Source organism: Oncorhynchus gorbuscha, linkage group LG19, assembly GCF_021184085.1.
Source record: "Oncorhynchus gorbuscha isolate QuinsamMale2020 ecotype Even-year linkage group LG19, OgorEven_v1.0, whole genome shotgun sequence".
Lineage (NCBI taxonomy): Eukaryota > Metazoa > Chordata > Actinopteri > Salmoniformes > Salmonidae > Oncorhynchus > Oncorhynchus gorbuscha.
In genome coordinates, this window is record NC_060191.1 from 18,661,880 (window position 1) to 18,688,167 (window position 26,288).

At 45.4% G+C, this 26,288-nt stretch overlaps 1 protein-coding gene across 4 annotated transcripts in view; it reads right to left on the reverse strand.

The window, feature by feature from the left end:
* Window positions 1-4,099: 4,099 nt before the first annotated feature.
* bbs9 (Bardet-Biedl syndrome 9) overlaps window positions 4,100-26,288 on the reverse strand; it is a 203,347-nt gene continuing 181,158 nt past the window's right edge. For all 4 annotated transcript variants that reach the window (XM_046315063.1, XM_046315062.1, XM_046315060.1 and 1 more), the window contains one exon: window positions 4,100-4,622. In XM_046315063.1, coding sequence (XP_046171019.1) covers window positions 4,243-4,622 — 380 coding nt within the window. In that variant the 3' untranslated portion in view covers window positions 4,100-4,242. The remainder of the gene's footprint in view (window positions 4,623-26,288) is intronic.

The following is a 26,288-nucleotide window of genomic DNA, read 5'->3' on the forward strand; positions in this document are numbered from 1 at the left end:
GCGATTCACCTGTCTTTACTGTTCATCTCTGCTGCGCTCTCTCAACACGGTCACGCTGCAAAACAGTGTGAAACGCAGAATGGAACAACGAAAATTCACTAATTCAGGCCACTTTGTATCAAGGTGGGGTTTCTGCGCCCCTCGAGCTGCCCGTGGACCAAGCGTCATCCCACAATTGTTGATCTCCCCCACCCGCATTGATGGTGCGCACCACAATGTCTGTCTGTTCAGTATCATATATTTGACATTTCCAGTCATATCCTCAATGCAACAGTTATTTGATAAATTAGGCATCTTTGTTTGACACCACTTCAAAGGTCTGATGTCAATTCAGTATATATGATCTATAACATTTCAATAGCCTATAATAAGGGCACATATCTAGTTTAGGCGACATTAACCAGCTTGCATGACATGAAGTGTCTGTTACTGTTGTTTGAGACAGATTTAGAAATATACACCTTTTAAAACAGTTTGTCACTCTTAAAATTGTGCTTCTGAAGAACCTCAAATGGGAAGGAAAAGCATTTCTTCAAAGATCCAATTATGACCCAACCCTGTATTTACAGCATTTAACTGTCAAGGAACAATGTTTTCTTTGATCTAATTGTATTGCTCTTGTTACTTCGCATTGTAAACATGCCACGAGTGACGAGTAAACTTAGCGAATGTGTGTGTCTGTGTGTTAGAGAGAAAGAGAGTGTGTCACTGTCTTTGTGTCGACAGTGTGTGTGCATTCAGCAGTACAGATTAACGTTGTGTTAATATTGAACGGAAGATGGCGCCAACGAGCACCCGTTTGAAGGAGAGGTGTCTAATTCCCAAACTCTCCGCAAGATTACTACAGATGCTGAGTTGAAACAGTTATTTATTTAACTGTGCCATAAATGGCCCTCTTCCACCCCAAAACGACATAGGCCTATTGCGCTGTCGTAATTCAGATTCCTTAGTATGGTCCTTTGTAGCTCAGTTGGTAGCGCATGGTGCTTGTAATGCTAGGGTAGTGGGTTTGAATCACGGGACAACTCATAAGTACGTTTTGGATAAAAGCGTAAGCTAAATGGCATATATTATTATATTATAGAGCAGGGAGGGATGGGCAACTTTGATGGAGTCGGGGGACACAAACAAACGGAACTCGTCATGAGGGGCCGCAGCAGTTTAAAAGTACATTTCCTGCAATTCTGCACATTTTGCCATGGGGTGTAAAGAAAAGTTCAGTTTTAAAACAAGTTTGCTGCAATTCTACCCATTTTGCAATAGCTGGAGGCAAATCTTTGCCGTTTTTAATATTAGAACTGATGATCAATCAATTCAACCATGCTCACTGCATGTTTAGATAGCTGGCCACTAGACTAATTTACCGATACATTTTTTGTTGTTGTTGACATGGGCTAATTGAGTGGCTGCTGATGCACAACCAAATTTCCAAGTTGCACCTTGTGTATTCTATTACTCAAAAAAAGTTCCTAAAAAAATGATAATAATATTTATATTTGATTTATTTTGGGGTGAAACTGGTCCACGGGCCTACAAAAGAGGGGAAGAGTTGTCCATCCCTGTTATAGTGTTGTGTTGTTGTGTGAATATGAATAAGTCGATTTGGATAAAAACATCTACTAAATGGTATATATTATTATATCAGATATTATAGAGTGTTGTGCTTTTGTGTCACTGTCCCTGCTTGAGTCAATATGTATGTAATCAGTGTGAAGGGAATGTTTTTATATTGTGTCTACTGCTACATCTTATTGACATGGGGCAGACGTTGTGGAGACATTGCACAGACGTTAAGAGAGCCCTGGGAGTCAGCTGCCCAGGGTTAAGACTGCGGGCAGACGGTGGGTCTGGGTCCAGAGGGGAAGGGGTTAGACTCAGCTGTCGTGTCAAGACTGGAGCGCGACCTCCGTCCAGCACAGACCCACGCCAGCCTGGATCAGAAAGCAGCACCACGGTGGATCCAGGGATACCCTCGCTCCATCCAAACTTAAAACAAGCCTGAACTCTGACCTCTTCAGGGTGAGAGGTCGGGTACCCGCGGGCTACAGCTGTGCGAGCAGGCGACTTACAGGCGACTTCATTTGGGCACCGATCAGAGACGAAACACACACACACACATCTAGAAACACACCAGAACACTCAAATAGAAGCGCAGACATAGAAAACACAATCATGCACAAAAACACCCATAGAGAAAGTAAGTGTCTCTTTAAGACAGGGGAGAGGAAAAACAGAGGCATTTATCAAAGAGCATTGTGGGAGCTGTAGATTTAGTCTGGGGCTGGGACCTACTACACTCAATACTTTCCATCGGTTTACAAGCTTGTCACAGGGAAGTAGGGATAACAGTTCATCTCCTCTCAGATACACATTAGCGTTACATACTGTTCTGATGCACATACATCAGATATACATTCTCTCCTAAGCCTCTCACAAGACAGCTTCTTTAATAAAATGACACCAACCCATTTGTTTCTAAAAGTCTAATCCAAAGGGCTTTTTATTACATTCTCTCAAAACTGTGCGGCACTGTTCCGTTTTTCACAGTGGGGCATGTAACAATGTTTGGTCCTAGTTCAATCATTTTTTTGCACGTGAACTTGTCCTGTACAACATTCATGTTGTGAAACACAGAGCGCCACAAAGCGTTTAGTCAAAGACACAAGTTATCGAGGAGAATAAAATAAAAAAGTGAACCCACTGACGTTAAACAGACATAACATAACATAACACAGACCTGAGAGGAGAGTCCGCCGGAGTCCATCCCCATCTTCTTCCACGACGTGATTATAACGCAACATCTACAAACCACCCGGGCCAAATGAAACAGTCAGTCTCACAGTTACTCAATCTGAAATTGACCGTGTGCCGAGCTCAAGAAAATTAGCACAGACCTTTTACACAACAGCAAGGAAAAAACCAAACCTAAAGCCACTGGCCAAGGACAAATTCATTTTAACAGTGACCATTCCTATATACTCTAACATACACACTGTCCCTCATTCTCAGTAAGCAAGGAGTGAAAAGAGACTTAAAGGGAGAGAGAAAGACATACATACGGAGGGAGATTAAGAAGATACAAACATTAAACAATAGTTTCATAGCACTAACTTGAATCGCCCTGCTTTGTCTATAAAAACAGGCATAGAACAGGTGCCTGGTGCATCAGACTGATTACGGTACGAAACCTTTGCTATAATACATTCATTAAGCTGAGTTAGGAAACGATACACATCTAAATTAATCAAGACACGTACAGACAACACACACATACAGGACGTACAGGTACAGTACAATACAAAGAGCTGTTTGGATTGTCATTGGTCAGGCTGGCACAGCGATCCTCTAACAGAAGGTGGTCTGGCTGGCTGGAAACACTGTACCGCTTGCAGGGCTGTGTGTTGCAGAATACGAGCAGGTGCTAGCTAGTGTTTTTACATGTATGGTTGTGCATGTTTGTATTCTTGTGTTTGTGTGCATGTGTTTGTGGATTCAGGTGTGTGTGAGTATGTTCCTGCAAATCCTCACAAACGATCATGAGGGCTGCTTGAATTCCCCCCCCACCCAGCTTTTAATTTCTCTGCTATTGTCTCAGTTTGATGGTTTTCCTGCTTCTGTGTGCTGAAAGCTGCTGATGGGGGGGTGAAAGTGACCTCGTTTTACCCGAGGGGACATACGGAGAGATGGACGGAACGCGGGGGTTATTCTTAGCCTGAGGCGGGGGTGGCTTTGGCAAGGCATGGTGCCACACGAGGGGGCGAGAGGGCGGGGTAGATGTCAGAGTGCCCGCGTGTAGGCGGGGTGGTTAGGGCTTACCGACGCACAGGGCTGTGGGTTACACTGAGAGACGCTGCCACTGGAAGGAAGGAAGGGGAAGGGCTTTGATGTCGCACGTCCAACTCCTAGACTGTTCTACTGGAGTTTCTGACTGGGCCTCATCTTCTGCACCACACCTTCATCCAACACAGACACCAGAAGTCCTGACTATGGACCAGCATCCGCCCTGATAGAAGTGTGTTTGTCAATGAATATGAGTGTATATGTGAGACTGTGTGTGTGTGTGTGTGTGTGTGTGTGTGTGTGTGTGTGTGTGTGTGTGTGTGTGTGTGTGTGTGTGTGTGTGTGTGTGTGTGTGTGTGTGTGTGTGTGTGTGTGTGTGTGTGTGTGTGTGTGTGTGTGTGTGTGTGTGTGTGTGTGTGTGTGTGTGTGTGTGTATCTGAATGTAATTATTGCATGAAATTATCAGCCCTCTCCAGCAGCAGCATCTGGCTCTTTCTTTTTCTCCTTGACCTTCACAGATGACTTTCTTGACACTTTCTCTTTCCCAGGCTCCTTCAAAGACTCTTTGCTGGTGTCCTTAGAAGACTCCTTTCCAGATTCCTTGGAGGACTCCTTCTTTTCCTTGGAGGACTCCTTCTTTTCCTTGGACTCTTTCAAAGACTCCTTTTTTGACTCTTTCCCAGGGTCCTTGGGCTCTTTAGGCTCCTTGGTCGACTCCTTCTTTTCCTTAGAGGGGTCCTTCTTTTCTTTCTTCACTTCTTTCACAGGCTCTTCTGCAGTCTCTTCCACTGTCTCCTTGACTGCTCCCTCAGCAGACACTTTCTTGTCCTTGGAATCTTTATCTGAAAAGGGCCAGACAGAGAGATAGGAGTGATTAACACGTTATTATGAACAGAAGTCCCACACGTCATTAACTTGGGATTCATCTGTGATGGCGGATAGACAGTCCCTTCTTTCCATCTCTGATGCCTGATTTGAGATGCCTGATTTAGTGATGTTCTGTCATTTAGTGGTGACCAATAGGCCGAGGGGAATCTGAGCCAAATGCTCTCCTGTGGTGTTAGCTATGGTTAACACTGTTCATAATATGGGTTAAGATTGAATTGTTAGACACTACTGCACTGTTGAAGCTAGGTACACAAGTATTTCACTACACCTGCAATAACATCTGCTAAATATGTGCATGTGACCAATACAATTTGATTTGATTAGCATTGTTGATTGGCATCGCGCCGACAGAAACAAAGATCTCTCTGATGAGAAGAAGGGCGGGGGTGTATGCCTTATGATTAACGAGTCGTGGTGTGATCATAACAACATACAGGAACTCAAGTCCTTTTGTTCACGTGACCTAGAATTCCTTACAATCAAATGCCGACCGCATTATCAACCAAGAGAATTCTCTTAGATTATAATCACAGTCGTGAACATCCACCCCAAACAGACACCTCGACGGCCCTGAAAGAACTTCATTGGACTCTATGTAAACTGGAAACCACATATCCTGAGGCTGCATTTATTGTAGCTGGGGATTTTAACAAGGCTAATCTGAAAACAAGGCTCCCTATATTTTATCAGCATATCGATTGGGCGACCCGGGCTGGCAGCATTCTGGATCATTGTTACTCTAACTTCCGCGATGCATACAAAGCCCTCCCCCGCCCTCCTTTCGGCAAATCTGACCACGACTCCATAAAGTTGCTTCCAGCCTATAGACAGAAACTAAAACAGGAAACGCCCGTGCTCAGGTCTGTTCAACGCTGGTCCGACCAATCTGATTCCACGCTTCAAGATTGCTTCTATCACGTGGACTGGGATATGTTCCGGATAGAGTCGAACAACAACATTAATGTATACGCCGATTCGGTGAGCGAGTTTATTAGCAAGTGCATCGGTGATGTTGTACCAACAGTGACTATTAAAACCTTCCCCAACCAGAAAGGCGACCGGAAATATGACCGAATACAAACAGTGTAGCTATTCCCTCCGCAAGGCAATCAAACAAGCTAAGCATCAGAATAGAGACAAAGTAGAGTCGCAATTCAACGGCTCAGACACGAGAGGAATGTGGCAGGGTCTACAGTCAATCACGGACTACAAAAATAAAACCAGGCCCGTTGCGGACCCCGATGCCTTGCTCCCAGACAAACTGAACAACTTCTTTGCTCGCTTTGAGGACAATACATTGCCACCGACACGGCCCGATACCAAAACCTGCGGACTCTCCTTCACCGCAGCCAACATGAGTAAAACATTTAAACGTGTTAACCCTCTCAAGGCTGCCGGCCCAGACGGCATCCCTAGCCGCGCCCTCAGAGCATGCGCAGACCAGTTGGCTGGTGTGTTTAGAGACATATTCAATCAATCCCTATTCCAGTCTGCTGTTCCCACATGCTTCAAGAGGACCACCATTGTTCCTGTTCCCAAGAAAACTAACGCAACTGAGCTAAACGACTATCACCCCGAAGCACTCACTTTCGTCATAATCATGAAGTGCTTTGAGAGACTAGTCAAGGATCATATCACCTCCACCTTACCTGACACCCTAGACCCACTCCAATTTGCTTACCGCCCCAATAGGTCCACAGACGACACAATCACACTGCACACTGCCCGAACCCATCTGGACAAGAGGAATACCTATGTAAGAATGCTGTTCATTGACTACAGCTCAGCATTTAACAACATAGTGCCCTCCAAACTTGTCATTAAGCTTGAGACCCTGGGTCTCGACCCCGCCCTGTGCAACTGGGTCCTGGACTTTCTGACGGGCCGCCCCCAGGTGGTGAGGTTAGGAAACAACATCTCCACTCCACCTCTCCTGCACTCCCTGTTCACCCATAACTGTGTGGCCATGCACGCCTCCAACTCAATAATAAAGTTTGCAGACGACACTACAGTGGTAGACTTGATTACCAACAACAATGAGACGGCCTACAGGGAGAAGGTAAGGGACCCTCGGAGTGTGGTGTCAGGAAAACATCCTCACACTCAACGTCAACAAAACAAAGGAGATGATCGAGGACTTCAGGAAACAGCAGAGGGAACACCCCCTATCCACATCGACGGGACAGTAGTGGAGAAGGTGGAAAGTTTTAAATTCCTTGGCGTACACATCACGGACAAACTGAAATGGTCCAACCACACAGACAGCGTTGTGAAGAAGGAGCAGCAGTGCCTCTTCAACCTCAGGAGGCTGAAGAAATTTGGCTTGTCCCCGAAAACACTCACAAACTTTTACAGGTGCGCAATTGAGAGCATCCTGTCGGGCTGTATCACCGCCTGGTACGACAACTGCTCCGCCCATAACCGTAAGGCTCTCCAGAGGGTCGTGAGGTCTGCACAACGCATCACCGGGGGCGAACTACCTGCCCTCCAGGACACCTACACCACCTGATGTCACAGGAATGCCAAAAAGATCATCAAGGACAACAACCACCCGAGCCACTGCCTGTTCACCCCGTTATCATCCACAAGGCGAGGTTAGTACAGGTGCATCAAAGCTGGGACCGAGAGACTGAAAAACAGCTTCTATGTCAAGGCCATCAGACTGTTAAACAGCCATCACTAACATTGAGTGGCTGCTGCCAACATACTGACTCAAATCTCTAGCCACTTTAAAAATAAAACATTGGATGTAATAAGTGTATCACTAGCCACTTTAAACAATGCCACTCTATATACTGTTCACACACCCTACATTACTCATCTCATATGTATATACTATAATCTATACCATCTACGGCATCCTGCCTATGCCGTTCGGCCATCGCTCATCCATATATTTATATGTAGATATTCTTATTCATTCCTTTACACTTGTGTGTATAAGGTAGTTGTTGTGAAATTGTTAGATATTACTGCATGGTCGGAACTAGAAGCACAAGCATTTCGCTACACTCGCATTAACATCTGCTAACCATGTGTATGTGACAAATACAATCTGATGTGATTTGAGTTGTCAGTCCGCTCAAGTTAGCAATGTAAGATGTCAAGGTGATCCTAGATTTGCATTGTGCCGATGCTGTGGTTAGCATACTGTTACACAATGCTATTATGTACAGTGCAGCAGAGAGGACTGTGACCCTCGGTGCAATTAAGTTCAGACGGCTTCCAAACCCTCCCATAGACAAATTGTATTACAACGGCACCTGTCGCACCCCCCCCCCCCCCCGCCTCCACATTGGATTGGCTGAGACATCCTTATCTCCATGAGAAAGGAGAGTGCTGTGTGTGTAGGGGGGCTGTGGTGAGATCTCTAAAAGACTGTGTGTGTTTAGAGACTCCGGAGAGGGACTCCAATCAGCTGGGTAATCGTCTAGGGCTTACAAAGTCCTGGCTGAAGTGTGTGTGTACTGGCTTTTTGTGTGCATGGCTCCGTCTGAAAGGTTCAGTGTGTATCGTGTGGGAGGTGAGTTCCAGTGTGTAGGCCAGGGTGCTGTGTCTGATGTGCACGGTCAGATGCAGTGTGTGACCTACACGATCCAGTGTGTAGAGCGTCATTGTTGCTAGAGCACAGTGTATCAAGGCTGAGTGTGTATCAAGGCTGTGTGTGTTAGTTGAGGGGCCATATAAACTGGCCTGTTTTTCCGCCTGCAGCCTCCGGCTCGTTTGTCTAGCCTTCCTAAATGATCCCCACAGGCAAGCCAGTGTAAAAATAACCAAATAAACCAAAATCAACCACCAAAAAAAGACAGAACTGGTTAAGTCTCAACAGAAAAGCCTGTGTGAAGCAGCAGCAATGGGCCAGTTAAACAGGGAGCAGTGTCTTATTGTCCTGACTGAGAGCTGGGTTTCCATTTGGGTAACACGGAGGAGAACCGGGCACGCACGCGTACTCCCTCAGATCTTTCCCAATCACACATAAAAGAGGATGGCTGTAGTGACCTGCCCCGAGGAAAAACTGAACTCTCTCATTCATATATAAACACAAATGCACGCAGACACAGCAAAATATACAGTTTAGGTTGATATGTATGTATTGATTATTCAAACATTCTGTGTGTGTGAGTGTTTGAGTACATACATAAAAGTTTGTCTATGTCTCTATAGATGGAGTGTGTGTGTAGCAATGGTTAATCCTGCGCTGTGCGGTAGCGACAGGGCTAATCCAGGCTGGACACTGTCTGTCTGTCACTACTCTGATTGGGAGACTCAGGTATATATATATATATAAATAAGAGAGAGAGAGACAAGCCTCTCTGTCCATACGTCACTCATCAGCAGCTGAAAAGACACAAACAAGTAGAGACACCAGTGGGACTGACACATCAGATCTCTGTGTGTGTGTTGATAGGAGTTAGAAAGTGTGTGTGTGTGTATTGATAGGAGTTAGAAAGTGTGCGTGTGTGTGTGTGCTCATGCTTGAAAGAATGGGATAGTATGGGAGTGTGTTAGATAGGGAGAGAATTGTGTGTGGGTGAGAGAGAAGGAGAGAAAGAAAGGAGAGAGAGAACTAGCCAAAGTAAAATGCATACAGTCACAAATGTTTTTCCTGACAAACACCACCCCCTTTGTCCGAATCAAGCATTGATTGACAGTCAGGTTTCCTTCTACAATCAGTCCCATTGTGACAGACCCAAGTCCAAACCACATCAACACTTCATTTGCTGCTGCTACTCCCCAGACAGAAATACATGAGCGATCACATAGCAGTATCAGACATTTTTCATCCAGACAACCAGAACCCTTTTGGGTTAACAGGGCCATTTTATCAGGACTTGATAAACATTTCCATCGTAAAAGATGGGGTTAAAGCATAAGAGAGTCAGGTCCTCTCCTATTTTTATTTGATCAACAAAGTAACTAAGTGGAACCTTCTAGACTAAATAGAGCATCGGTTTTACCGTGGGCCTCTCTGCAGAGGAAACATCAGCAAACAGTCCCCAGCTGTAATGCTAACCCAATACCACAACAGCATCACCGTCATCATCACTAACATTGTCATACTAACCTACGTCAAATATGTTTGCAGATGTTCATTTTATGAGGCCTGAGCATATGCTCAGCATATGCTTGTCTCAAAGATTAAGCCATGCAAGTCTAAGTAATAAGTCTAAGTAAGTTGTCATGATAAGCTCTAGACCACACTATCTACCTAGGGAGTTTATCTGTATTTTCGTAGCTGTCTACATACCACAACAGATTGAGGCCGGCACTAAGACCGGACTCAATGAGCTGTATTCCGCCATAAGCAAACAGGAAACCGCTCACCCAGAGGCGGCGCTCATAGAGGCCGGGGACTTTAATGCAAGGAAACTTAAATCAGTTTTACCAAATTTCTATCAGCATGTTAAATATGCAACCAGAGGGAAAAAAACTCTGGACCACCTACTCCACACACAGAAATCTAACCATAATTCTATCCTCCTGATTCCTGCTTTCAAGCAAAAATGAAAGCAGGAAGCACCATTGACTAGATCAATAAAAAAGTTGTCAGATGAAGCAGATGCTAAGCTACAGGACTGTTTTGCTAGCACAGACTGGAACATGTCCCGGGATTCCTCCGATGGCATTGAGGAGTACACAACATCAGTCATTGGCTTCATCAATAAGTGCATCAATGATGTCGTCCCCACAGTGACCGTACGTACATACTCCAACCAGAAGCCATGGATTACAGGCAACATTCACACTGAGCTAAAGGGTAGAGCTGCAGCTTTCAAGGAGCGGAACTCTAACCCGGAAGCTTATAAGAAATCCTGCTATGCCCTCCGACGGACCATCAAACAGGAAAAGCATTAATACAGGACTAAAATCGAATCGCACTATACCGGCTCAGACTACAAAGGGAAGCACAGCCGAGAGCTGCCCAGTGACACGAGCTTACCAGATGAGCTAAACTCTTCTATGCTCGCTTCGAGGCAAATAACACTGAAATATGTATGAGAGCACCAGCTGTTACGGAAGACTGTGTGATCACACTTTCCTCAGCCAATGTGAGTAAGACCTTTATGCAGGTCAACATTCACAAGGCCACAGGGCCAGACAGATTACCGTGTACTGAGAGTGTCTTCACTGACATTTCCAACCTCTCCCTGTCCGAGTCTGTAATACCAACATGTTTTAAGCAGACCACCATAGTCCCTGTGCTCAAGAACACTAAGGTAACTTGCTGACCCATAGCACTCACGTCTGTAGCCATGAAGTTCTTTGAAAGGCAGGTCATGGCTCACATCAATACCATTATCCCAGAAACCCTAGACCCACTCAATTTGCATACCGCCCTAACAGATCCATAGATGATCCAATCTCTATTGCACTCCACACTGCCCTTTCCCACCTGGACAAAAGGAACACCTACAGTTGAAGTTGGAAGTTTACATACACCTTAACCAAATACATTTAAACTCAGTTTTTCACAATTCCTGACATTTAATCCAAGTAAAACTTCTGTGTCATAGATCAGTTAGGATCACCACTTTATTTAAAGGATGTGAAATGTCAGAATAGTAGTAGAGAGAATGATTTATTCCAGCTTTTATTTCTTTCATCACATTTCCAGTGGGTCAGAAGTTTACATATACTTAATTAGTATTTGGTAGCATTGCCATTAAATTGTTTAACTTGGGTCAAACATTTCAGGTAGCCTTCCACAAGCTTCCCACAATAAGTTGGGTGAATTTTGACCCATTCCTCAAAGCAGAGCTGGTGTAACTGAGTCAGGTTTGTAGGCCTCCTTGCTCGCACACGCTTTTTTGGTTCTGCCCACAGATTTTCTATGGGATTGAGGTCAGGGCTTTGTGATGGTCACTCCAATACATTGACTTTGTTGTCCTTAAGCCGTTTTGCCACAACTTTGGAAGTATGCTTGGGGTCATTGTCCATTTGGAAGACCCATTTGCGACCAAGCTTTAACTTCTTGACTGATGTCTTGAGATGTTGCTTCAATATATCCACACAATTGTCCTCCCTCATGATGCCATATATTTTGTGAAGTGTACCAGTCCTCCCTGCAGCAAAGCACCCCCACAACATGATGCTGCCACCCTCGTGCATCATGCAGCAAGGTTGGGATGTTGTTCTTCGGCTTGCAAGCATCCCCCTTTTCCCTCCAAACATAACGATGGTCATTATGGCCAAACAGTTCTATTTTTGTTTCATCAGACCAGAGGACATTTCTCCAAAAAGTACGATCTTTGTCCCCATGTGCAGTTGCAAACCATAGTCTGGCTTTTTTATGGAGGTTTTGGAGCAGTGGCTTGTTCCTTGCTGAGCAGCCTTTCAGGTTATGTCGATATAGGACTAATTTTACTGTGGATATAGATACTTTTGTACCTGTTTCCTCCAGCATCTTCACAAGGTCCTTTGCTGTTGTTCTGATTGATTTGCACTTTTTGCACTAAAGTACGTTCATCTCTAGGAGACAGAACGTGTCTCCTTCCTGAGAGGTATGATGGCTGCGTGGTCCCATGGTGTTTATACTTGCGTGCTATTGTTTCTACAGATGAACGTGGTACCTTCAGGTGTTTGGAAATTGATCCCAAGGATGAACCAGACTTGTGGAGGTCTACCATTTTATTTCTAAGGTCTTGGCTGATTACCTTTGATTTTCCCATGATCTCAAGCAAAGAGGCACTGAGATTGAAGGTAGGCCTTGAAATACATCCACAGGTCACCTTCAATTGACTCAAATTATGTCAATTAGCCTATCAGAAGCTTCGAAAGCTATGACATCATTTTGCGGAATTCTCCAAGCTGTTTAAAGGCACAGTCAACTTAGTGTATGTAAACTTCTGACCTACTGGAATTATGATACAGTGAATTATAAGTGAAATAATCTGTCTGTAAACAATTGTTGGAAAAATGACTTGTGTCATGCACAAAGTAGATGCCCTAACTGACTTGCCAAAACTATACTTTGTTAACAAGAAATTTGTGGAGTGGCTGAAAAAAACAGTTTTAAATGACTCCAACCTAAGTGTATGTAAACTTCCGACTTCAACTTTACGTGAGAATGCTATTCATTGACTACATCTCAGTGTTCAACATCAATAAGCTAAGGACCCTGGGACTAAACACCTCCTTCTGCAACTGGATCCTGGACTTCCCGACGGCCCACCCACAGGTGGTAAGGGTAGGTACCAAAACATCCGCCACGCTGATCCTCAACACAGGGGCCCCTCAGGGGTGCGTGCTCAGTCCCCTCCTGTACTCCTTTTCACTCATGACTGCACGGGCAGGCACGACCTCAACACCATCATAAAGTTTGCCGATGACAACAGTGGAAGGCCCGATCACAGAAAACGGCAAGACAGCCTATAGGGAGGAGATCAGAGACCTGGCTGTGAGATGCCAGGACAACAACCTCTCCCTCAGCGTGATCAAGACAAAGGAGATGATTGTGGACTACAGGAAAAAGAGGACTGAGTGCGCCTCCATTCTCATCAATAGGGCTGTAGTGGAGCAGGTTGAGAGCTTCAAGTTCCTTGGTGTCCACATCACCAACAAACTAACATGGTCCAAGCACACCAAGACAGTCGTGAAAAGGGCACGACAAAACATATTCCTCCTCAAGAGACTGAAAATATTTGGCATGGGTCCTCAGATCCTCAAAAGGCTCTACAGCTGCACCATCGAGAGCATCCTGAGTGGTTGCATCACTGCCTGGTATGGCAACTGCTCGGCCTCTGAACTCAAGGCACTACAGAGGGTAGTGCTTACGGCCCAGTACATCACTGGGGCAAAGCTTCCTGCCACCCAGGACCTCTATACCAGGCGGTGTCAGAGGAAGGCCCTAAAAAATTGTCAAAGACTCCAGCCACCCTAGTCATAGACTGTTCTCTCTGCTACCGCACGGCAAGCGGTACCGGAGTGCAAAGTCTAGGTCCAAGAGGCCTCTAAACAGCTTCTACCCCCAAGCCATAAGACTCCTGAACATCTAATAAAATGGCTACCCAGACTATTTGTATTGCCTCCCCTTTACACCAATGCTACTCTAGGTTGTTATCATCACTTTAATAACTCTACCTACATGTACATATTACCTCAATTACCTCGACTAACCGGTGCCCCCGCACATTGACTCTGTACCGGTACATATACTACTGGTATAAGCAATTCACTCTATTCTATTCGGTGCATGTGATTTATTTTATTTTGATATGACATTTGTACCGTATTGGTGAGTATGGTGTGGGTTCATGATAGTGTGTATTGATATGTATGGTGTGTGTTCATGATAGTGTGTATTGATATGTATGGTGTGGGTTCATGATAGTGTGTATTGATATGTATGGTGTGGGTTCATGATAGTGTGTATTGATATGTATGGTGTGTGTTCATGATAGTGTTTATTGATATGTATGGTGTGGGTTCATGATAGTGTGTATTGATATGTATGGTGTGGGTTCATGATAGTGTGTATTGATATGTATGGTGTGTGTTCATGATAGTGTTTATTGATATGTATGGTGTGTGTTCATGATAGTGTTTATTGATATGTATGGTGTGGGTTCATGATAGTGTGTATTGATATGTATGGTGTGGGTTCATGATAGTGTGTATTGATATGTATGGTGTGGGTTCATGATAGTGTGTATTGATATGTATGGTGTGGGTTCATGATAGTGTGTATTGATATGTATGGTGTGGGTTCATGATAGTGTGTATTGATATGTATGGTGTGTGTTCATGATAGTGTTTATTGATATGTATGGTGTGTGTTCATGATAGTGTGTATTGATATGTATGGTGTGGGTTCATGATAGTGTGTATTGATATGTATGGTGTGTGTTCATGATAGTGTGTATTGATATGTATGGTGTGTGTTCATGATAGTGTGTATTGATATGTATGGTGTGTGTTCATGATAGTGTTTATTGATATGTATGGTGTGTGTTCATGATAGTGTGTATTGATATGTATGGTGTGGGTTCATGATAGTGTGTATTGATATGTATGGTGTGTGTTCATGATAGTGTGTATTGATATGTATGGTGTGGGTTCATGATAGTGTGTATTGATATGTATGGTGTGGGTTCATGATAGTGTGTATTGATATGTATGGTGTGTTCATGATAGTGTGTATTGATATGTATGGTGTGTGTTCATGATAGTGTGTATTGATATGTATGGTGTGGGTTCATGATAGTGTGTATTGATATGTATGGTGTGTGTTCATGATAGTGTGTATTGATATGTATGGTGTGTGTTCATGATAGTGTGTATTGATATGTATGGTGTGGGTTCATGATAGTGTGTATTGATATGTATGGTGTGGGTTCATGATAGTGTGCATTGATATGTATGGTGTGTGTTCATGATAGTGTGTATTGATATGTATGGTGTGGGTTCATGATAGTGTGTATTGATATGTATGGTGTGTGTTCATGCTAGTGTTTATTGATATGTATGGTGTGTGTTCATGCTAGTGTTTATTGATATGTATGGTGTGTGTTCATGATAGTGTTTATTGATATGTATGGTGTGGGTTCATGATAGTGTGTATTGATATGTATGGTGTGGGTTCATGATAGTGTTTATTGATATGTATGGTGTGTGTTCATGATAGTGTTTATTGATATGTATGGTGTGTGTTCATGATAGTGTTTATTGATATGTATGGTGTGGGTTCATGATAGTGTGTATTGATATGTATGGTGTGGGTTCATGATAGTGTGTATTGATATGTATGGTGTGTGTTCATGATAGTGTGTATTGATATGTATGGTGTGGGTTCATGATAGTGTGTATTGATATGTATGGTGTGTGTTCATGATAGTGTGTATTGATATGTATGGTGTGGGTTCATGATAGTGTTTATTGATATGTATGGTGTGGGTTCATGATAGTGTGTATTGATATGTATGGTGTGGGTTCATGATAGTGTGTATTGATATGTATGGTGTGTGTTCATGATAGTGTGTATTGATATGTATGGTGTGGGTTCATGATAGTGTGTATTGATATGTATGGTGTGGGTTCATGATAGTGTGTATTGATATGTATGGTGTGTGTTCATGATAGTGTGTATTGATATGTATGGTGCGGGTTCATGATAGTGTGTATTGATATGTATGGTGTGTGTTCATGATAGTGTGTATTGATATGTATGGTGCGGGTTCATGATAGTGTGTATTGATATGTATGGTGTGTGTTCATGATAGTGTGTATTGATATGTATGGTGTGGGTTCATGATAGTGTTTATTGATATGTATGGTGTGTGTTCATGATAGTGTGTATTGATATGTATGGTGTGGGTTCATGATAGTGTGTATTGATATGTATGGTGTGGGTTCATGATAGTGTGTATTGATATGTATGGTGTGGGTTCATGATAGTGTGTATTGATATGTATGGTGTGGGTTCATGATAGTGTGTATTGATATGTATGGTGTGGGTTCATGATAGTGTGTATTGATATGTATGGTGTGGGTTCATGATAGTGTGTATTGATATGTATGGTGTGGGTTCATGATAGTGTGTATTGATATGTATGGTGTGGGTTCATGATAGTGTGTATTGATATGTATGGTGTGGGTTCATGATAGTGTGTATTGATATGTATGGTGTGGGTTCATGATAGTGTGTATTGATATGTATGGTGTGGGTTCATGATAGTGTGTATTGATATGTATGGTGTGGGTTCATGATAGTGTGTATTGATATGTATGGTGTGGGTTCATGATAGTGTGTATTGATATGTATGGTGTGGGTTCATGATAGTGTGTATTGATATGTATGGTGTGGGTTCATGATAGTGTGTATTGATATGTATGGTGTGGGTTCATGATAGTGTGTATTGATATGTATGGTGTGGGTTCATGATAGTGTGTATTGATATGTATGGTGTGGGTTCATGATAGTGTGTATTGATATGTATGGTGTGTGTTCATGATAGTGTGTATTGATATGTATGGTGTGGGTTCATGATAGTGTGTATTGATATGTATGGTGTGGGTTCATGATAGTGTGTATTGATATGTATGGTGTGTGTTCATGATAGTGTGTATTGATATGTATGGTGTGTGTTCATGATAGTGTGTATTGATATGTATGGTGTGGGTTCATGATAGTGTTTATTGATATGTATGGTGTGGGTTCATGATAGTGTGTATTGATATGTATGGTGTGTGTTCATGATAGTGTGTATTGATATGTATGGTGTGTGTTCATGATAGTGTGTATTGATATGTATGGTGTGGGTTCATGATAGTGTGTATTGATATGTATGGTGTGGGTTCATGATAGTGTGTATTGATATGTATGGTGTGGGTTCATGATAGTGTGTATTGATATGTATGGTGTGGGTTCATGATAGTGTGTATTGATATGTATGGTGTGGGTTCATGATAGTGTGTATTGATATGTATGGTGTGGGTTCATGATAGTGTGTATTGATTGATATGTATGGTGTGGGTTCATGATAGTGTGTATTGATATGTATGGTGTGGGTTCATGATAGTGTGTATTGATATGTATGGTGTGGGTTCATGATAGTGTGTATTGATATGTATGGTGTGGGTTCATGATAGTGTGTATTGATATGTATGGTGTGGGTTCATGATAGTGTGTATTGATATGTATGGTGTGGGTTCATGATAGTGTGTATTGATATGTATGGTGTGGGTTCATGATAGTGTGTATTGATATGTATGGTGTGGGTTCATGATAGTGTGTATTGATATGTATGGTGTGTGTTCATGATAGTGTGTATTGATATGTATGGTGCGGGTTCATGATAGTGTGTATTGATATGTATGGTGTGGGTTCATGATAGTGTGTATTGATATGTATGGTGTGGGTTCATGATAGTGTGTATTGATATGTATGGTGTGTGTTCATGATAGTGTGTATTGATATGTATGGTGTGGGTTCATGATAGTGTGTATTGATATGTATGGTGTGGGTTCATGATAGTGTGTATTGATATGTATGGTGTGGGTTCATGATAGTGTGTATTGATATGTATGGTGTGGGTTCATGATAGTGTGTATTGATATGTATGGTGTGGGTTCATGATAGTGTGTATTGATATGTATGGTGTGTGTTCATGATAGTGTGTATTGATATGTATGGTGTGGGTTCATGATAGTGTGTATTGATATGTATGGTGTGGGTTCATGATAGTGTGTATTGATATGTATGGTGTGGGTTCATGATAGTGTGTATTGATATGTATGGTGTGGGTTCATGATAGTGTGTATTGATATGTATGGTGTGTGTTCATGATAGTGTGTATTGATATGTATGGTGCGGGTTCATGATAGTGTGTATTGATATGTATGGTGTGTGTTCATGATAGTGTGTATTGATATGTATGGTGCGGGTTCATGATAGTGTTTATTGATATGTATGGTGTGTGTTCATGATAGTGTGTATTGATATGTATGGTGTGGGTTCATGATAGTGTGTATTGATATGTATGGTGTGGGTTCATGATAGTGTGTATTGATATGTATGGTGTGGTTCATGATAGTGTGTATTGATATGTATGGTGTGGTTCATGATAGTGTGTATTGATATGTATGGTGTGGGTTCATGATAGTGTGTATTGATATGTATGGTGTGGGTTCATGATAGTGTGTATTGATATGTATGGTGTGGGTTCATGATAGTGTGTATTGATATGTATGGTGCGTGTTCATGATAGTGTGTATTGATATGTATGGTGCGGGTTCATGATAGTGTGTATTGATATGTATGGTGTGGGTTCATGATAGTGTGTATTGATATGTATGGTGTGGGTTCATGATAGTGTGTATTGATATGTATGGTGTGTGTTCATGATAGTGTGTATTGATATGTATGGTGTGGGTTCATGATAGTGTGTATTGATATGTATGGTGTGTGTTCATGATAGTGTGTATTGATATGTATGGTGCGGGTTCATGATAGTGTGTATTGATATGTATGGTGTGGGTTCATGATAGTGTGTATTGATATGTATGGTGTGGGTTCATGATAGTGTGTATTGATATGTATGGTGTGGGTTCATGATAGTGTGTATTGATATGTATGGTGTGGGTTCATGATAGTGTGTATTGATATGTATGGTGTGGGTTCATGATAGTGTGTATTGATATGTATGGTGTGGGTTCATGATAGTGTGTATTGATATGTATGGTGTGTGTTCATGATAGTGTGTATTGATATGTATGGTGCGGGTTCATGATAGTGTGTATTGATATGTATGGTGTGGGTTCATGATAGTGTGTATTGATATGTATGGTGTGGGTTCATGATAGTGTGTATTGATATGTATGGTGTGGGTTCATGATAGTGTGTATTGATATGTATGGTGTGGGTTCATGATAGTGTGTATTGATATGTATGGTGTGGGTTCATGATAGTGTGTATTGATATGTATGGTGTGTGGTTCATGATAGTGTGTATTGATATGTATGGTGTGGGTTCATGATAGTGTGTATTGATATGTATGGTGTGGGTTCATGATAGTGTGTATTGATATGTATGGTGTGGGTTCATGATAGTGTGTATTGATATGTATGGTGTGTGTTCATGATAGTGTGTATTGATATGTATGGTGTGTGTTCATGATAGTGTGTATTGATATGTATGGTGTGTGTTCATGATAGTGTGTATTGATATGTATGGTGTGTGTTCATGATAGTGTGTATTGATATGTATGGTGTGTGTTCATGATAGTGTGTATTGATATGTATGGTGTGTGTTCATGATAGTGTGTATTGATATGTATGGTGTGTGTTCATGATAGTGTGTATTGATATGTATGGTGTGGGTTCATGACAGTGTGTATTGATATGTATGGTGTGGGTTCATGATAGTGTGTATTGATATGTATGGTGCGGGTTCATGATAGTGTGTATTGATATGTATGGTGTGGGTTCATGATAGTGTGTATTGATATGTATGGTGTGTGTTCATGCTAGTGTGTATTGATATGTATGGTGTGTGTTCATGATAGTGTGTATTGATATGTATGGTGTGGGTTCATGATAGTGTGTATTGATATGTATGGTGTGTGTTCATGATAGTGTGTATTGATATGTATGGTGTGGGTTCATGATAGTGTGTATTGATATGTATGGTGTGGGCTCATGATAGTGTGGGTTCAAAGACGTTTGACTGCAACACTGTACACTCCCGTCAGCAACACAAAAAACAGCCAAACAAATGTCAACAAGTAGATAACATTTCCCCAGAGGAGAATGGTCCTATCGCCTTCTCTTCAAAGCAGAGGTTTTCTGCTCCGCTTCCCCTCTAAGAGAAAAGAGCTGGTGCTCTTTAGAGCTTCAGGGGGCCACAGTCAAAATACACACAGGCCTCACAGAGCGCTTGCATTCCCCTGTGTCCCCTGCTCTGTGATGTGACGTGCGTGTGTGATGTGTGTGTGAGTGTGGTCCAGACTAAACGGCCACAACAGCAGTGTATGTTAATCTAAAAACAAAACGTGGAGGCTGGCAACGTGGGAATGGGTTGAGAGGAGAGGAGGGGACAGAGAGAAGAGAAGAGGAGGGGACAGAGAGAGGAGAGGACAGAGATAGGAGAGAAGAGGAGGGGACAGAGAGAGGAGAGGAGGGGACAGAGAGAAGAGAAGAGGAGGGGACAGAGAGAGGAGAGGACAGAGATAGGAGAGAAGAGGAGGGGACAGAGAGAGGAGAGGAGGGGACAGAGAGAGGAGGGGACAGAGATGAGAGGGCAGGAGAAGAGAGGACAGAGAGAGGAGAGAAGAGGAGGGGACAGAGAGAGGAGAGGAGAGGACAGAGAAAGGAGAGAAGAGGAGGGGACAGAGATGAGAGGGCAGGAGAAGAGAGGACAGAGAGAGGAGAGAAGAGGAGGGGACAGAGAGAGGAGAGGAGGGGATAGAGAGAGGAGAGGAGAGGAGGGGACAGAGAGAGGAGAGAAGACGAGGGGACAGAGAGAGGAGAGGAGAGGACAGAGAAAGGAGAGAAGAGGAGGGACAGAGATGAGAGGGCAGGAGAAGAGAGGACAGAGAGAGGAGAGAAGAGGAGGGGACAGAGAGAGGAGAGGAGGGGACAGAGAGAGGAGTGGAGAGACGGGGACAGAGAGAGGAGAGAAGAGGAGGGGACAGAGAGAGGAGAGAAGAGGAGGGGATAGAGAGAGGAGAGGAGAGGACAGAGAAAGGAGAGAAGAGGAGGGGACAGAGAGAGGAGAGGAGAGGACAGAGAAAGGAGAAGAGGAGGGGACAGAGAGAGGAGAGAAGAGGAGGGGACAGAGAGAGGAGAGGAGAGGACAGAGAAAGGAGAGAAGAGGAGGGGACAGAGAGAGGAGAGGAGAGGAGAGGAGGGGTAAGAGAGAGGAGAGGAGAGGAGGGGACAGAGAGAGGAGAGGAGAGGAGGGGACAGAGAGAGGAGAGAAGAGGAGGGGACAGAGAGAGGAGAGAAGAGGAAGGGACAGAGAGAGGAGAGGAGAGGACAGAGAAAGGAGAGAAGAGGAGGGGACAGAGAGAGGAGAGGAGAGGACAGAGAAAGGAGAGAAGAGGAGGGGACAGAGAGAGGAGAGAAGCGGAGGGGACAGAGAGACGAGAGCAGGAGACAGAGAGAGGAGAGCAGGAGACAGAGAGAGGAGAGCAGGAGACAGAGAGAGGAGAGCAGGAGACAGAGAGAGGAGAACAGGAGACAGAGAGAGGAGAGCAGGAGACAGAGAGAGGAGAACAGGAGACAGAGAGAGGAGAGCAGGAGACAGAGAGAGGAGAGCAGGAGACGGAGAGAGGAGAGCAGGAGACAGAGAGAGGAGAGCAGGAGACGGAGAGAGGAGAGCAGGAGACGGAGAGAGGAGAGCAGGAGACAGAGAGAGGAGAGCAGGAGACAGAGAGAAGAGGAGGGGACAGAGAGAGGAGAGCAGGAGACAGAGAGAAGAGGAGGGGACAGAGAGAGGAGAGCAGGAGACAGAGAGAGGAGAGAAGAGGAGGGGACAGTATACAAGCTAGGTAATTGTCGGTGGAACAGGAGACTTGGGTTGCACCACATATACAGACAAACACATATTCCGGTGTCAGAGACCAGTTACCTTTCTAGCTCCTCTATGCTCTCTTTAAGCACACACGCACGCACACACACGCCACCACACACACGCACGCACACGCCACACACACAAGCTGTATGAGAGGTGGGTGGAGGTTGGGGTTATGTTCACGCTGCTGTGTAAACACTGGGCTGTAATCCCAGAAGTCGTGGTGTCTAAGTCAGTAACCCCTCTGGTAAACCACTGCATGATCAAGCAAATTACACTCCCAATAGGAGGGGGGATTCCAGTCCCATCCAACTCACAGGCAGTGCTGGGGCCACTGGAACCACAGAGAAAAGGTTCTTAGTGGGAGACAGCAGTGTTGGGACAGCTGCTAATGAAATGCTACTGACTGTGTGTGTGTGTGTGTGTGTGTGTGTGTGTGTGTGTGTGTGTGTGTGTGTGTGTGTGTGTGTGTGTGTGTGTGTGTGTGTGTGTGTTTCTGTCTGTCCAAGGGAAAAGTTAATGTGTGATAAATTATATGTCTTTGTTAGAGTGCTTATGGATGTGTGTGTGTGTGTGTGTGTGGGTGTGTGTGTGTGTGAGGGAGAGAGAAAGTGTGTGTGTATCTATGCGTTCCCTCCCCTGGCCTGTCTGTCTCTCAGCAGCAGGTCTAGTTAGTAAAGAAGTCTATCCTCCTGAGGAGAGGTCAGGAGAGGAGAGAGAGAAGAGAGAAGAGCAGGGGACAAAGAGAGGTAGAGTCAGGGGACAGGAGAGCAGGGGACAGAGAGAGGAGAGGACAGAGAGAGGACAGGAGAGGAGAGCAGGGGACAGAGAGAGGAGAGAAGAGGAGGGGACAGAGAGAGGAGAGGTCAGGAGAGGAGAGAGAGAAGAGAGAAGAGCAGGGGACAGAGGAGAGGAGGGGACAGAGGAGAGGAGGGGACAGAGAGAGGAGAGGGCAGGAGAGGAGAGGACAGAGAGAGGAGAGAAGAGGAGGGGACAGAGAGAGGAGAGGAGAGGACAGAGAAAGGAGAGAAGATGAGGGGACAGAGAGAGGAGAGCAGGAGACAGAGAGATGAGAGGAGGGGACAGAGAGAGGAGAGGGCAGGAGAGGAGAGGACAGAGAGAGGAGAGGACAGAGAGAGGAGAGGGCAGGACAGGAGAGGACAGAGAGAGGAGAGAAGAGGAGGGGACAGAGAGAGGAGAGCAGGAGACAGAGAGAGAAGAGGAGGGGACAGAGAGAGGAGAGGAGAGGAGGGGACAGAGAGAGAAGAGGACAGAGAGAGGAGAGAGAGAAGAGAGAAGAGCAGGGGACAAAGAAAGGAGAGGACAGAGAGAGGAGAGGGCAGGAGAGGAGAGGACAGAGAGAGGAGAGAAGAGGAGGGGACAGAGAGAGGAGAGCAGGAGACAGAGAGATGAGAGGAGGGGACAGAGAGATGAGAGGAGGGCCAGAGAGAGGAGAGGGCAGGAGAGGAGAGGACAGAGAGAGGAGGGGACAGAGAGAGGATAGAAGAGGAGGGGACAGAGAGAGGAGAGCAGGAGACAGAGAGATGAGAGGAGGGGACAGAGAGAGGAGAGAAGAGGAGGAGACAGAGAGAGGAGAGAAGAGGAGGGGACAGAGAGAGGAGAGAAGAGGAGGGGACAGAGAGAGGAGAGAAGAGGAGGGGACAGAGAGAGGAGAGCAGGAGACAGAGAGATGAGAGGAGAGGACAGAGAGAGGAGGGGACAGAGAGAGGAGAGAAGAGGAGGAGACAGAGAGAGGAGAGAAGAGGAGGAGACAGAGAGAGGAGAGAAGAGGAGGGGACAGAGAGAGGAGAGAAGAGGAGGGGACAGAGAGAGGAGAGAAGAGGAGGGGACAGAGAGAGGAGAGCAGGAGAAAGAGAGATGAGAGGAGGGGACAGAGAGAGGAGTGGGCAGGAGAGGAGAGGACAGAGAGAGGAGGGGACAGAAAGAGGAGAGCAGGAGACAGAGAGAGAAGAGGAGGGGACAGAGAGAGGAGAGAAGAGGAGGAGACAGAGAGAGAAGAGGAGGGGAAAGAGAGAGGAGAGAAGAGGAGGAGACAGAGAGAGAAGAGGAGGGGACAGAGAAAGGAGAGCAGGAGACAGAGAGAAGGGAGCAGGAGACAGAGATGAGAGGAGAGCAGGAGACAGAGAGAGGAGAGCAGGAGACAGAGAAAGGAGAGCAGGAGACAGAGAGAGGGGAGCAGGAGACAGAGAGAGGAGAGCAGGAGACAGAGAGAGGAGAGCAGGAGACAGAGAGAGGAGAGCAGGAGACAGAGAGAGGAGAGCAGGAGACAGAGAGAGGAGAGCAGGAGACAGAGAGAGGAGAGCAGGAGACAGAGAGAGGAGAGCAGGAGACAGAGAGAGGAGAGGAGGAGACAGAGAGAGAAGAGGAGGGGACAGTATACAAGCTAGGTAATTGTCGGTGGAACAGGAGACTTGGGTTGCACCACATATACAGACAAACACATATTCAGGTGTCAGAGACCAGTTACCTTTCTAGCTCCTCTATGCTCTCTTTAAGCACGCACGCACACGCCACACGCACGCACGCACCCACGCGCGCACGCACGCACGCACGCACGCACGCACGCACGCACGCACGCACGCACGCACGCACGCACGCACGCACACACACACACACACACACACACACACACACACACACACACACACACACACACACACACACACACACACACACACACACACACACACACACACACGCACGCACACACACACACACACACATGCACGCATGCACACACCACACACACAAGCTGTATGAGAGGTGGGTGGAGGTTGGGGTTATGTTCACGCTGCTGTGTAAACACTGGCCTGTAATCCCAGAAGTCGTGGTGTCTAAGTCAGTAACCCCTCTGGTAAACCACTGCATGATCAAGCAAATTACACTCCCAATAGGAGGGGGGATTCCAGTCCCATCCAACTCACAGGCAGTGCTGGGGCCACTGGAACCACAGAGAAAAGGTTCTTAGTGGGAGACAGCAGTGTTGGGACAGCTGCTAATGAAATGCTACTGACTGTGTGTGTGTGTGTGTGTGTGTGTGTGTGTGTGTGTGTGTGTGTGTGTGTGTGTGTGTGTGTGTGTGTGTGTGTGTGTGTGTGTGTGTGTGTGTGTGTGTGTGTGGGAGAGAGAAAGTGTGTGTGTATAACCGACTGTGTGTGTATCTATGCGTTCCCTCCCCTGGCCTGTCTGTCTCTCAGCAGCAGGTCTAGTTAATAAAGCAGTCTATCAGTCCATCTGGGGGTGGTGGACGGAGAGGTAGAGTCAACGCAGAGACGGAGGAGTGTGGAGAGGCTTTAATGTCTCCTCTCAGACAGGGAGGGGCTGTCCCTCACTGTGTGTGTGTGGGAGGGGGTTGATGTGGATACACCGGGTCGGGGTCTCTGGGTCAGATGCCCAAAGATATGTTCAGTCCACACACTCAGGCCTTTGTCTGTCTGTGGGACGTCTGAACAATATGTTTCGTATGTGTCAGGACAGGGCGGCATTATGGCATAGACCAACAAGGCTTGGGCCTGAGCTAAATAAACACAGCCAAGCAGACTGAACTCCAGTCTGTCTTGACCATAGACTACTATGGGAAGGCTTTCAGTTACAAACTGGTCCAGACACAGAGGCTCTATGACTATGACGAGCCTGAGGAATACCAACTCTGCCGTGTTTGGTACACACCCTGGCCTAAACCTGGCCCAACCCTGGCCTAAACCTAGTCCAACCCTGGCCTAAACCTGGCCCAACCCTGGCCTAAACCTGGTCCAACCCTGGCCCTAAACCTGGCCTTAACCTTGCCCAACCCTGGCCTAAACCTGGCCTAAACCTTGCCCAACCCTGGCCTAAACCTGGCCTAAACCTGGTCCAACCCTGGCCTAAACCTGGTCCAACCCTGGCCTAAACCTGGTCCAACCCTGGCCTAAACCTGGTCCAACCCTGGCCTAAACCTGGTCCAACCCTGGCCTAAACCTGGCCTAAACCTGGCCCAACCCTGGCCTAAACCTGGCCCAATCCTGGCCTAAACCTGGCCCAACTCTGGCCTAAACCTGGTCCAACCCTGGCCTAAACCTGGTGCAACCCTGGCCTAAACCTGGCCTAAACCTGGCCCAACCCTGGCCTAAACCTTGCCCAACCCTGCAGCATTTACCTACCCGTCTCAAGTCCCAACAAAGAGGTCCAAATGCTTCCTGGAGCCCAATCTCTCACATGACCCAGAAACGGCAGCATCGGCATGAGGGGGAACGCAAATACAGCAACACATCATTCAGAAAGTAATGACCGGGCGCCGCTTTCCAACATTTCCCTTTACAAAAGGTCAAGCAGGAAGAGAGCGTCTGACTCAGAGGGAAATAGAAAGTTCCCTGCAAAACGCCTCAGAGGAGTAAGCAAGATGACTGGAGAGAGAGAGAGAAAGCGGGAGGAAATTGGCAGAAATTAATTTTGGAAACAAATGACAGAAGCCAATAACATGGGTCAGCCAGACGGGTGCTGAGAGAAAGCTTCAGGCCAGAGCTCCACAACGCTCCACTTACACAGTGTCCTTCTGCTCCAAACACACACATAGTCTGCATAGCACTCTGTGATGGAGGTACAGTGTCTG